The 14659-nt window shown below is 40.7% G+C and overlaps 1 protein-coding gene across 1 annotated transcript; it reads right to left on the reverse strand.

Moving 5' to 3' along the window:
* Positions 1 to 190: 190 nt before the first annotated feature.
* Positions 191 to 13712, reverse strand: txndc12 (thioredoxin domain containing 12). The gene is made up of 8 exons (XM_033028598.1): positions 13571 to 13712; positions 13040 to 13100; positions 6278 to 6330; positions 6061 to 6134; positions 4052 to 4121; positions 3469 to 3552; positions 1216 to 2038; positions 191 to 929 (listed from the first exon to the last, which is right to left on the reverse strand). Exons 1-7 carry the CDS (start codon positions 13653 to 13655, stop codon positions 1959 to 1961), a joined length of 507 nt encoding a protein of 168 aa, XP_032884489.1. The 5' UTR covers positions 13656 to 13712; the 3' UTR covers positions 191 to 929; positions 1216 to 1958.
* Positions 13713 to 14659: the final 947 nt, after the last annotated feature.

Consider the following 14659-nt stretch of genomic DNA (forward strand, 5'->3'; position numbering starts at 1 on the left):
CGAAGCATTTATGAGGCATTTAGACATGCACATGAGCAGGCAGGGAATAGAGGAATATGGACCATGTGCAGGCAGATGGGGTTGGTTTAATTTGGTATTGCAGTTGGGACAGACTTTGAGGGCCAAAGGCCCTGTTCCTACAGTATACTGTTCTAGTTTATGAAGATACAGATATATAGCAAACAACTTCTTTCAGATTTATATTTTTCATTCCAAAAGATGTATAAAAAATGAGAAAATACAAATATATTTACACTGCACCATTATATCATCAAGAAATCCCTTCATACAGAAAAAGCTTAATGTTACAAGACCATCTGATTTGGTTTTAATACAAGACAGGATATTAAATAGTTTAAAACAGTTCAGATATTACATTGGCTCTTTGATTAGACCTTCATTCTTGCAGTTTTCATGATAGACCATGTCACATATGTTCCACATTACATGCTTTGCTGTTAGGAAATAGGATGTACATGAGGAAATATAGAAAAATAATATTCTGACACGGCCCCATGTGGACTCTACTAAACTGATAAAATATTGGAAATACTTTTTCTTAACCAATTTCTTGGCACTCAGGATCAGTCCTAGGATCAAACTTTGACTAGCTAAAGCTATGCAAAATAAGTAGCCTTAAATGATACCCAGATACTTTTGATCCACTTCCAGATAGGTGGAGCTACATTAAAACTAGTTACTTTTATAGAGCTCCTTGGACATTTAGGACTGCCATGTCATTAGAAATCACAAAATCGTTTGAATTCAGAAATATACTGATATTGGAAGGTCTCCAAGTTGTCAAGAATAATTCCACATGATCCTCACAAAATATATATGCTACAATGTAACATGATCCAGTACAATATTTTATCAGGCCCATTTGATAAAATGGAAAATTATAAATTATTACAATCCGTCCGTCTGTTCTCTAACCCCCCCCCCCCCCCTCCAAGTCTAATTTCCCCATAAGATCTCAGACTTAAATTTTCCTTTCACTCAGTGCTAGCAGAATCCAAAATCCACCAGAAAACCGTTATGCATATTCCACCTCTTCCCCTCTGTTTACCAAACATCAGGTTTCCTTTCTGCATGAGTCCCAAACCAAAATATATCCTCATGATTACAAATACCAGAATCCCCAGTTCGTAGTCAAATTCCAAGACCACACTAGTTCAGCAAATAACTAGACTATCTTTGGAACCAAAGCTAAACAGAGGTTGGGATTTAAGACAAATGCATTAAGTATTTTTAAAGTTAGAACAGCATGGCTAAAGTCCAAGAACTACAGCACAAGAATTGAATTCAGGAATTGAAAATCATATCTTCAATTTTCTTAAACCCTAATCTTTGTTTCAAAACACATTATTCAGAATTATACTCTAATACACCCACTATATACAGCTCAGATTATCATTTACTGAGTTTTAGCAAAGTCATAGGAAATACTTTATACTTCTGAATATGTAGCTTCAGAAAAGAATCTAAAAGTTCACCAGATTAGTGAAAGAATTGCGCTGGTAATATTTGCCAAGGATTTACCTCTAGTAAGGTGGAAGGCATTGTCAATCCATGGAAAAAACATCATGTTATAACAAATATTACAACAGCAGAGTTATTGCACTAAACAATGAGTTTTAGGCATCAATTTTTCTTGACCTACGAAAAAATTATATTTCTGTAATATTATTTAGAATTACATTAGAATACAATCAGAATATGGGTATTAATCCACTCATATTAATATTAATGCCATCCCTTTAACAGTATTTTTTAGAAACACAAGATCTGCACAAAGATGTAAAAATTCAAGAAAATCCTCTAGATTTACTCTGGTTCTAAAGATCAGCAAGTAAAAAAATCTTCAAATAATATCACAATAATAAATCAGCAAATGTTGGATAAGTTTAACATCCCCCCTTTGTCCAACAATGTACAGATGCCAGTGGCTGATCAACTCAAAATTCATCTGTATGTCGATGTTCTGTCGCCACATCTCCAGTCAGCTTTTCCTGGGCTTCCTTCATAGCAAACACCACTAAATGGCGACAAAATGCATGTGTTTTAAAGAAGTTGGTGAAAGACCAGATTAAAAAAAAACATTAACGCAAGTAATAAAATCCAAGAACATATTACTTTTATCGCTAACCCAAATGAGAGCCATATACATTTTCTGAAAATTCTCCTTTCATCAAATGACCCAGTTTGAAGAACTTTGGAAGGTCTCAATTTAAAGACCAGTGAAAAATATACATTTTGATGGGAATTACATTTTAAATATCTGATTTCCTAATACATTTTGATGGGACTGGTTTATACAGACTCTTGAAATAAATATCAGAACTGCTGATGTGCAAATAATGAAACACCATTATGTCTCAGAGATGCACTATCAAAGATGGACTTGGTGACTAATCCACAAGAACCTATCAGTACACTTACTCCATTATTGGCCTCCCCATGGAATCGAACAGTGGCATCCGGCCTTGCTGGAATCCTGCAGAATTTCTTGGTGAACTACCCATCTAAACTTGTGCCAAGTCAGACCTGACACAGCTGATTAAACTGTGGCAAACTTTTTGTTTTAACCACACCATGACATAAGCTGAGATATGTCAACTGACTCAAGAGAATACAAGTAATCACAGCAGTTGATACAATGAAATAATTCATCGGTGACATATGCAGGTCAGTTCCCCTTTTGATTTGGAAGTGACATTGTGGGATGTGAACGGCAAACTGATTTTTGCTCCTTTCCATTAGAAAAGTTTTCAGCAACTCCTTTTGGGTTACACGATTCAGTCTGAAACCCATAGAACATAATGCAAATCAGTGCTGAATTTTGTTTGGACAATTGAATAAACCTGTCCAGTTTGTGTTTCTTTTGATTGAATTATAACTCATCCAAAACAATCACAGAGCAGCACTCAAGAATGTACAAATCTCTAGCTGGCCAATGGCATTACAACTAGAGTACTTTTCTTTCTGGACCCATATTACCAAAAAGAGAAACACTCAAGCTACCTTCAAGCACTTATTTTGTTAAGAATTCACGAATCATATAGTTTCATTCCAGAAAATCACTGCATCAAATGACGTATACAGGCGTTGACTGATAGATTCAAGGATTTACATCGTTTTAAACACGCCGTACACAAAAAACATTAAATTAAGGTAAAGAGAATGTTCAAAATGGCTCAGGCTTAACTCTGAGATTAAAGATGACCCAACAGATAAAATAAGTATTTATTTGATCGGTCAGATCTGAGTGAGACAAAGCATCTACATCAAGTCTTTATTTATATTCACTCTATCCTCCAACAAATGGTCATCTAAAGCAAGCAGCCAGGTATACTTTCCAATCTTGAATGCAAGTTCAATAAAGCGAACAACTACAAAGAACAAAGACGAGAGGGCTGAAGAAAGAAGCAACTCAACGAAATAATTCAATACTGGCTTCTCACTCACCTTGGTCAGCGGATGTGTAGAAGTATTTGTATTTGGGATTTCCCTGTTGATTAATGATCTCAGGATGAACGTTACCTTTAGAATCTGCAATGTAACCAACAGCAAAATGAAATAAATTGAAAAGAAATTCACAACTAGTTGATATCAATATGCCAAACATAGAATAATTTCTTGGTTGAATTTGATTACTTTAGCAACTCGCTCCTATTGACTGTCAAAGAAAACACCCCCCAAACCAGCTGCATGGAGAAGGAAATCTACCAGATTTCAGAAAGGAGCACTTTATAAACCAGCCAATAACCAATGCTACATTGAAGAGATGCAACTTTAAGAGGCCAGTATCCAGAAGGATTACCTACTCCATAACAATAATAAATATACCCTGACATTTCATTTCTGTAGAAAAATAAAAACATTGATAGAACAAACGTTATTGCATTCATTTTATAAACCATGGACTTCAAATGTAGATCTTTATTTAATCTAGTATAAAACAGTTCTTGTATGTGCAGAATGGGTTGAGTTGGTAACCATCTCAGCCATGTTGGCCAGGGAGCTAATATGTCAGGAACTTTGTTCTTACCCAAAAATAAGATCCTAGGTATGTAGCCTCCATCTGGGCTGAAGGCCGAATCCTTTGGTTCCTCTTCATCCTACAAAAACACTCTTGCAAAATTAAATAAACCACGTCTTATCCTTCTATGAGATTTATTAAGATACAATGTATTTAGAATACATCCATGTTTTAAATCCAATCACATGGTGGATGACACAGGGGATCTAGCAAACATTCAGGAGGGCCAATTGAATGATTCCTTTCAGAAACGACCTTCCTTATCCAGATCCAATTACATAATCAAGGACATTGACATCAGTGATTAAATATTTGGGGATTTTTCTTTATTACAGAGTGAATTCTTCTGTCATCAGCTGTGGTGTTCCTTGGCCTGCCAGTCTCTTTGTGATTAGTAAGCTCATCAGTGCTCTCTTTCTTCTTAATTATGTTCCAAATAGTTGATTTTGTTAAACCCAAGGTTTGGCTGATGTCTCTAACAGTTTTATTCTTGTTTCTCAGTCTCATAATGGCTTCTTTAACTTTCATTGGCACAACTGTGGTCCTCATGTTAATAAACAGCTATATAAGTTTCCAAAGGTGATGGAAAGATTGGAGGAAAGACTAGGTGCCGAGAGCTCTCTTATACCTGCATTATGGAGGCAATTAAACACAACTGAGCAATTACAAACACCTGTGAAGCCATATGTCCCAAATGTTATGGTGCCCTGAAAGGGCGGGTGGCGGGGGGAGAAAGAGGGAAAACGGGGACTATGTATAAACCCAGCTGTTATTTCTACATGGTGAAACCAAGCTGAATAAAATGGCCTTTAATAAAACCTGACAATGTGCACTTTAACCACATGTGATTTTTTCTATTACAAATCCCAAACATTATGGTGCCCTGAAATAGGACTATGTATAAACACAGCTGTAATTTCTGCACGGTGAACCCAAAATGTATAAAAATGACCTTGAATAAAATATAAAATCTGACAATGTGCACTTTAACCACATGCGATTTTTTTCAATTACAAATCTCAAATTGTGGAGTACAGAGTCAAATAAATAAATGACGGGTCTTTGTCCCAAACATTATGGAGGACACTGTGGGTTCATTCGTATAAAATAAGCAAGGCCTCGGGTAGATTTTAAATTGGCTTTCTTTTTCCAGAAGCTGACCTATCAAGCACGAGTATGCATGCAATGCATACATTCAAAACAGAACTGCAGCAAGTTCAAGATGGTGGCAACGGATTGAAAGGAATTGTGCCGGTGAGCGGGTTGGCGGCTCTCCCTCATGGCCTCGGAAGGATTCTGGGTGTTCGACGGTCAGCTATGGGGGGACCTAGGCACACGGAGTTGGAGTGTCGGCAGGAGGCATGGGACGGCGCGGTCGCATGTGGGCGTGTCTTGGTTGATGAGTTAACGTTGCGGATCGCTGGGGATTAAATGGATCAGGCACTGCTGGAGGCCCCTCAGAGGCAGAGCGTACTGATCTGACATGGCCTGCTGCACCATGGGGCAACAGTGCAGGATATCCACAACATTGTCTGGCCAAGCTGACCTCTGTAACACTGACCCAGTGCCACAGCTAGGACAACAAGGTTTTAAGATCTAGCGAACATCCCATATTCCTCTGAAAACTGGAAACATGGTGAATCTTGCATACCGTATCAATGTAACCCACTATTCTTCATTCTGTACTTAAGTACATATATCATTTTGAATTGCAAGATTTTTACTGAATTGTATGCAAAAAACTGTGCTGTACCGAGGTACACGCAACAATAAAGTACCATTGACAATTAGTGTTTTTGTCAAGTGGCAGAATAATCTTGAATTTTATTTCAGTGCTAAACAATCTAATCCAAGGACATTTAATATGATCATTCATCCTGAACTGGGATTTAAAGTACCTTTTGTATCCCCTGGACTGCATGTTGGTAGAGGACATTTGATTCTGTTGTTTGGACATCATGAGTACATGGATAGGCTTGATATTCAGATTCATAATACTAAAACATGGATACACTTACCTCTGTGTTCACCATCACAAAATTATGTGCCAGTTCTGAAATTTCCTGGGAATCAGCAAACTTTGGTTTCAGTGCTGGTAGAAGTAACACAATTTACAAAAAACATTTTGTATGCAAGCTGTTTTCATGACTATGCAGTGATGAAACAAAAACCTTAATATCAATAAATTATTAAATCTTAATTAAGATTTTAGAACAATCCAAAATGTGAACCTACCTGTACAAGCACCGCACCAGCTTTTATGCATAATCAACATCAGCGGCAGACCACTAAAAAAATGGAACAAAAAATCTTTATTTTCATGTCTGAGTAAATATTATTCAATTATTTCCTTAATGGTCACTGAACCTACATTCAAAATCGTTAGGTTGGACATTTTAAATCTTGCAACACAAAAATAAACCAATATCATTGGATAAAGAATTGCTAAAAAAAAAACCCCACAAATGTCACAATTGCTACTTCCCATTGGCTCTTCTTCCATTTCCCCATCACTACCGTGAAATTTTAATAATTGTATGGAAATATCAGTCACGAAGGGATACTGGATTCTGGATAGTGAACCCATGCAAGCTGTGTAATCTATGCCCAGTAACTTTGGGCACTGATTCACCAAGCTTCCCCCAAGGGGCTCAAGATAATCTCCAGAAACAGGAAACCTAGTTCTCTGCCAATTCAAAGACTGCAAAGTCAATTGTACAACTTCTATAGCAAACACTGCTATAATCAACCAATCAAACCAACATAATTTTCTTTGCATTATTCAATTACACCCTACCTTTAATCAACATTTGGAGTCATAACATTTTAATGATCAAAACACAAAAATGCTAAAAACAAGGCAATTGACAAGTCACGCACTGCCAGACTCAAGAACCGCTTTTACCCATCAGCAATCTTGGAACTGAACTCTGTCTCGGGAGCGGGTTATGGGGAAGGAGGGGGGGGTGGGAGACAGTGTTAATTTATATAAATGTGAATCCATGGGTGGGCTTGGGGAGGGAGGGAGTGTAAAAAGTATGAGTATGTGAATGTTTGAAGTTCTTTTAAATGGAGAGACACAGTAATCTCGTTGTATGTGACACATGCAATGACAATAAAGCATTCTGATTCTGATTACAGAAAGCAAATTAGAAAATGAAACAAGCTAATCATATTTAAGTATTTAAAAAAAATATATAGGCCATTCAGCCCATCAGGTCTGTGCAGGCCATCAGAGCAATGCCAGTAACCCCCTTATTTCCCTCACATATTTTATTTCAGATGCCCATCAACTTCATATCGACTCACCTATCACCCATGAGTGATAATTTACAACAGCCAATTAACCTATAAACCAGCATGACCTTGGGATGTGTGAAGAAATTGTAGCACTGGTGGAAATAGTGGTCACAGAAAAAAATGTGTAAACTTCCCACCAATGGCACTGGAAGTCAGGATCAAATCCAGATCATTGGAACTGTGGCAGCAGCACTATTACGGCCACAGTCCCAACCATGCTTATCAATCACTTTCCTCCATTGACCAGAACGATTCGTACACAGTCATATGAACATTTACAGATATGAAAGGCCATTTAAGAGCAATATAACAATGCTGAAGTACTTCATAAGGTCAGGTTGGGGGAGTTCCCCCCGACACGGGTACCATGTAATCCCACGTTACCTGCTCCACGGTCGGATAGCCAGCGACTAAACGGTATCCCCCACCTGGTTTGCCAGGTGAGGAGGGGGCTGTGGACCCCCAGCAGGACCAAAAACTCATACTGTTAACTCACCATTATAAGCCAAATTACATCCTCCCTCTTCTCCCCAAAACACTGCTTTTAGTTTGTCTTAGAACTATGGAACAGAAAATCTCCTTGGGAATTCTGCTTCTTACTGACTATTTTGTATAAAGAAGTTAAGTTCAGTTGCAGACACAAAATGCTGGAGTAACTCAGCGGGTGAGGTAGCATCTTTGGAGAAAAGGAATGGGCGATGTTTCGGGCGAGACCCTTCTTCAGACTGATGTCAGGGGAGGGGGCGGGCAAATATAGAATATAGGCGAAGACTGTAAGGCTAGTGGGAGAACTGAGAAGGAGAAGGGCATGGAGAGAGAAAGCAAGGGTTATCTGAAGTTAGAGAAGTCAATGTTCATACCGCTGAGGTGTAAGCTATCCAAGCGAAATATGAGGTGCTGTTCCTCCAATTTGTGCTGGGCCTCACTCTGACAATGGAGGAGGCCCAGCACAGAAAGGTCAGATTGGGAATGGGAGGGGGAGCTGATGCTGAGCCACCAGGAGTTCAGGTAGGTTAGGACAGACTGAACGGAGGTTTTCAGCGAAACAATCGGCAAGCCTGCACTTGGTCTTGCCGATGTTGGAAAGTTGACACTCGGAAACGCTGTCCGTTTTTCCCCCCTTTTTTTTTATTATTTTTAGTACGTTGAGTGTACAGTCAGGGGGCCTAATCTTTTTATGTGTGGGGGGTGGTGGGGTGGAAGGGGGAAACTGCTTTTCGAGTCCCTACCTGGTCGGAGGGGTTGCCTTCCTCCGAGCAGCGTCTTCGACCTGTCCTTGCGGCCTACCAGCGGGTCCTGGAGCGACGTTTCCCTGAGAGAACCGGGCCAGAACATCGGCTTTTGCGGCGGCGCAGAACATCGGCTTTGGCGGCGGCGCAGAACATCGGCTTTGGCGGCGGCGCAGCGCTGGAGCGCTTTTGCGTAGCGGGCGATGCCTTTCCTGGGTCGCCGCGCTGGAACTCCAGTATGCTGGGACCGCCGATAAGAACATTGTGGAGCCGCGGTTCTGTGGAGCGGCCAGCTGCGACGCTGAACGTTACATCCCGGAGCCTGGGATCTCTTGCTGAGATCGCCAGTGTGCGGAGCTCCGTCCGGTGCGGTCTGTTGGCTTGGAAGCCGCGGGCTCCGATGGGAAGGCGGCCGTTCCTGGCACCCCAAGCCGCTGGGGGTTCTCCCGACGCCAGAGCACCATCACCCGGCGAGAACATCGGACGCCGTGGCGGCGGCTGTGGAGGCCTCAATAGGCCCGACTTTGGGTGGACAAGAGGATGGGGACTGGACTTTGTGCCTACCCCCACAGTGGGAATCACTGTGGGGGGATGTTTTTGTGTTGAACTTCTTTTTGAATGCTATGTTGTATTTTTATTAGTGTGCTGCAAGGACATCAGAATTTCCCCTGAATAAGGGGATTAATAAAGTTTAATCTAATTTAATCTAAGGAACAGCGGATTCAGTAGATGAGGTTGGAGGAGGAACAAGTGAACCTCTGCCTCACCTGGAAAGAATGTTTGGGTCCTTGGATGGAGTCGAGGTGGGAGGTATTACATCGCATGCGGTTGCAAGGTAAAAGTACCTGGGGAGGGGGTGGTTTGGGTGGGAAGGGACAGGTTGCCCAGGGAGTTACGGAAGGAACAGTCTCTGCAGAAAACAGAAAGTGGTGGAAATGGGAAGATGTGGCCTGTAGTGGAATCCTGTTGGAGGTGGCAAAAATGTTGGCGGATTATATACTGTATGCGACAGCTGATGGGGTGGAAGGTGAGGACGAGGGGGACTCTGTCCTTGTTTAGAATGGGGAGGAGGGGGAGTTCGAGGAGACCCTAGTGAGTGCCTCATCTATAATGGAAGAGGGGAACCCCCATTTCCTAAAGAATGAGGACATCTCCAATGCCCTGGTACAGAACACCTCATCCTGGGGGCAGAGGCGGCATCGACGGAAGAATTGGGAGTAGGGGGATAGAGCCTTTACAGGAAGCAGGGTGGGACGAAGTGTAGCTTTACAGGAAGTTCAGTTGTGTGCTTTCCCAATCTTAGCTCAAATATAAAAAGTGCCTTCTTGGGAAAGGTAAAAATGCAATCCATCAGAGAATCAATAATGAAAAAGAATTCATGAAGGAAAGAGAACACAGAACTTCATATACATTTTCCATAAGATTTTCCAACTAGGAATTCAGGGTTATACTGGAAGGAGCCCATAAGATCCATTTGACTAGACATTCACAAAGCAAAAATTAGAAACAATAGCAATAGTTACAGTGCCCGCCATAATGTTTGGGACAAAGACCCGTCATTTATGTCTTTGTGTTTAGACATAGTCCCCCCATTTCAGGGCACCATAATGTTTGGGACACAGCAATGTCATGTAAATGAAAGTAGTCATGTTTAGTATTTTGCTGCATATCCTTCACAAGCAATGACTGCTTGAAGTCTGCAGTTCATGGACATGACCAGTTGTTGGGTGTCTTCTCTGGTGATGCTCTGCCAGGCATGTATTGCAGCCATCTTTAGCTTATGCTTGGTTTGGTGGGCTAGTCCCCTTCAGTTTTCTCTTCAGCATATAAAAAGCATGCTCAATTGGGTGCAGATGGGGTGATTGACTTTGTCACTCAAGAATTGACACTTTTTTCGCTTGGAAAAACTCCTTTATTGCTTTAGCAGTATGTTTGAGATCATTGCCTTGCTGTAGAATAAACCGCCGGCCAATTAATTTTGAGGCATTAGCTTGAACTTGAGCAGATAGGATGTGTCTATACACTTCGGAATTCATTATGCTACTATCATCAGCAGTTATATCATCAATGAAGATAGGTGAGCCAGTAACCTCATCAGCCATAAATGCCCAGGCCATAACACTCCCACCACTGTGTTTCACTGATGAGGTGGTATGTTTGGATCTTGGCCATTTCCTTTGCTCCTCCATAGATTGCTCTTGCCATCACTCTGATATAAGTTAATCTGCATCTCAACTGTCCACAAGACATTTTTCCAGAACTGTGGCTGCTCATTTATGTACTTCTTGGCAAACTGTGACCTGGCCATCCTATTTTTGCGACTAACCAGTGGTTATCATCTTGCAGTGTAGCCTCTGTTTTTCTGTTCATGAAGTCTTCTGCAGACAGTGGTCATTGACAAATGCACACTCGACTCCTGAAGAGTGTTTCTGATCTGTCAGACAGGTGTTTGGGGATTTTTCTTTATAATAGAGAGAATTCTTCTGTCGTCAGCTGTGGAGGTCTTCCTTGGCCTGCCAGTCCCTTTGCGATTAGTAACCTCACCAGTGCTCTCTTTCTTCTTAATGATGTTCCAAACATTTGATTTTGGTAAGCCTAAGGTTTGGCTGATATCTCTCCCTCCTAACCCCATTCTGCTTTCTCCCCATAAAATACATCTAAAATACATCCAAAAGAACATTGTACTGCTCAAAACATACGAATAAGGAAACATACAGTGAAATGCAATTTTCACCACCTTGCAACAATTCCCCATTCAGACAAATATTTCTGCTTTCAAATCATTCCACAATATTTTCTTAAAGTTGTCACTGATTTGCACATAAATAGCAGTCTGTGCTCTTTGTTTCACCATGCAGTAAACTTTAGTCCACTGCAACAACAGAATTAACATTTATTTTTCTAAATCAAGTACTGACACCTTGTGGCAAGGTAACTGCAAAATGCAAGCATCTATACCTGCAATGCTCAGAGAGAGAAAAAATACCTTCACAAATATTAGACTAAAAGAATGATTATTATTTTTTACACTTTATTTTGAACGAAGGCAAATTATTTGGGATGGCTGTTTGTCAGGGTGGAGGCTGGTGATTAGTGGGGTGCCTCAGGGATCTGTGTTGGGTCCAATGTTGTTTGTCATGTACATCAATGATCTGGATGATGGAGTGGTAAATTGGATTAGTAAGTATGCAGATGATACTAAGATAGGTGGTGTTGTGGATAATTAAGTAGATTTCCAAAGTCTACAGAGAGATTTAGGCCATTTGGAAGAATGGGCTGAAAGATGGCAGATGGAATTTAATGCTGATAAGTGTGAGGTGCTACATCCCGGCAGGACAAATCAAAATAGGACGTACATGGTAAATGGTAGCGAATTGAGGAATGCAGTTGAACAGAGGGATCTAGGAATAACTGTGCATAGTTCCCTGAAGGTGGAATCTCATGTAGATAGGGTGGTAAAGAAAGCTTTTGGTGTGCTAGCCTTTATAAATCAGAGCATTGAGTATAGAAGATGTAATGTTAAAATTGGGATGTAATGTTAAAATTGTACAAGGCATTGGTGAGGCCAATTCTGGAGTATGGTGTACAATTTTGGTTGCCCAATTATAGGAAGGATGTCATCAAAATAGAGAGTGTACAGAGGAGATTTACTAGAATGTTGCCTGGGTTTCAGCAACTAAGTTACAGAGAAAGGTTGAATAAGTTAGGTCTTTATTCTTTGGAGCGCAGAAGGTTAAGGGGGGACTTGATAGAGGTCTTTAAAATGATGAGAGGAATAGACAGAGTTAACGTGGATAAGCTTTTCCCATTGAGAGTAGGGAAGATTCAAACAAGAGGACATGACTTCAGAATTAAGGGACAGACGTTTAGGGGTAACATGAGGGGGGACCTCTTTACTCAGAGAGTGGTAGCTGTGTGGAATGAGCTTCCAGTGGAAGTGGTGGAGGCAGGTTCGATTTTATCATTTAAAAATAAATTGGATAGGTATATGGATGGGAAAGGAATGGAGGGTTATGGTCTGAGTGCAGGTAGATGGGACTAGGGGAAAATAAGTGTTCAGCACAGACTTGTAGGGCCGAGATTGCCTGTTTCCGTGCTGTAATTGTTATATGGTTATATGGTTTATTAAACTAACAAAGATAGACACAAAATGCTGTAGTAGCTCAGCTAGTCAAGCAGCATCTCTGGAGAAAAAAGATAGGTGATGTTTCAGCTTGGGGCCCTTCATCAGACCCTAACATATCAGCCACTTCTAAATTGGGTCAACATGCTTAATGATAAATAAATGCTGACAAGGAATGGACGAATGAGCAGATCCATGTTTTAAATTATATTTTGGGTGTATTATGTCAAAAGATTAAACTGCTATCAAGTATGTCTTAACATGAAACTCTATGTTCAGAATTTTACAATTAATGTCAAACTTCTCACCCCAATTAACAGAAAACTTCCGTTCAGTTTTGCATACCTGGCTTCCGCTTCTTTTTTACCATCATCCAGTGTTCTCCAATGAATATGGTCTCCAAATCCTGAAAAATAGTTGTTGGTGTGAATAACCTGCTTTAACAAAGTTGAGCCACACTAAGTCAAACTTTCATTAAAACAATATGTATTGTCGACTCTTAATCATTCGTTGTTAAATAAGAGGGCCATTTAAAAAAAAAAATAGCCTAATATTAATCTGTATGGCCATTTAAGGATGGGTCTACCACGAATAATTCTGCAGGGTGCGGAGTACTGGGAGACAAATTTAATCAACAATTTTCTTTCGTGGACACGCAGGACCTCTTGTTCTCCCTCCTATTACTGATCGATTACGGGATCAAAAACAAAAATGGCATTCAAAACTGCATTCGCCATCTAAGCATCCCGTCTATTATGAAAATGAATGTAGGCGTAAAATATTGAAGACGTGTCATCCTTCGACACGCACAGTTTGATATTTCGCAGTTTAAAAAAAAAAGAAGGTCGTCAATTAAAGAAATAAACGGTGACCAACCTCTCCCCAGACTTTGGCGCTCGGATGTTTGGGAACAGATGAGAAAAGTGGCAAACACGGCGAGGTGCAACTGCAGCTCCATCATTCGTTCCGGCCTTCAATGGGAAGTGAATGGAACCGGAGCGGAAGTGATGCCCCCAACGTCCGGCTGAAGGTTTGGGACACGGATCTCCTCCCCACATCCTCCTGGTAATTAAATGTGCAAATGTGCATCTCTTAGCAGGAACAATGCGTATATTTCCACACACACAGTTTCCACCAAACTCAATTGCAGCCGTCAATTTATTCAATGAGATGTACTTTATTCCCTCTCAGGAAGCTCCAAAAAAATCCTCGCCCACTCAACAGAAAGCTTTTGTGTCCGATGGAACTGCAGATGCAGGTTTACACCGAAGATAGACATAAAATGCTGGAGTAAACTCTGCGGGACAAGCAGCACCTCTGGAGAGAAGGAAGGGGTGACGTTTTGGATCGAGACCCGAAACATCACCCATTCCGTCTCTCCAGAGGTACTGCCTGTCCCGCTGAGTTACTCCAGCACTTTATGTGTATCTTCAACAAAAAGCTTTGCTCCCATAAGATCATATGATAGGAGCAGATTTAGGTCATTCGGACCATCAAGTGCTCTGCCATTCAATTATGGCTAATCTATCTCTCCCTCCTAACCGCATTCTCCTGCCTTCTCCCCGTAACCCCTGACACCCGTACAGGACCAGCCTTAGGAGTTGCGGGGCCCAATTGGGAACAATTTTGGTGAGCCCCAGGTTCCCAGCCAAGGTCTAGATTCATGGAAATATAATTTAAGTCTATAGACTTTATATCTCTATGGTAGAATGGAAAGTAATCAAAGTGTGCGCTTAAAAAGTGCATGGACCAAACAGATCTAAGCTACATTTTAATATAAAATTGCATACATGTAAGCCTACAAGTAACAAACAAAATGTGTAGATCACCTCTGAAAAGCACATAGTTACAATACCACTTGTTTTAGTGACTGTGAAATGAAAAAAAAAGAAGTAATTTAATTAAATTGATCCCTGAAAACTAATAACCATTGGTGAAAAACCAGTCCAGGCATTACATTTTGGG

This window comes from Amblyraja radiata, chromosome 10 (genome assembly GCF_010909765.2).
Source record: "Amblyraja radiata isolate CabotCenter1 chromosome 10, sAmbRad1.1.pri, whole genome shotgun sequence".
NCBI classification, from domain to species: Eukaryota; Metazoa; Chordata; class Chondrichthyes; order Rajiformes; family Rajidae; genus Amblyraja; species Amblyraja radiata.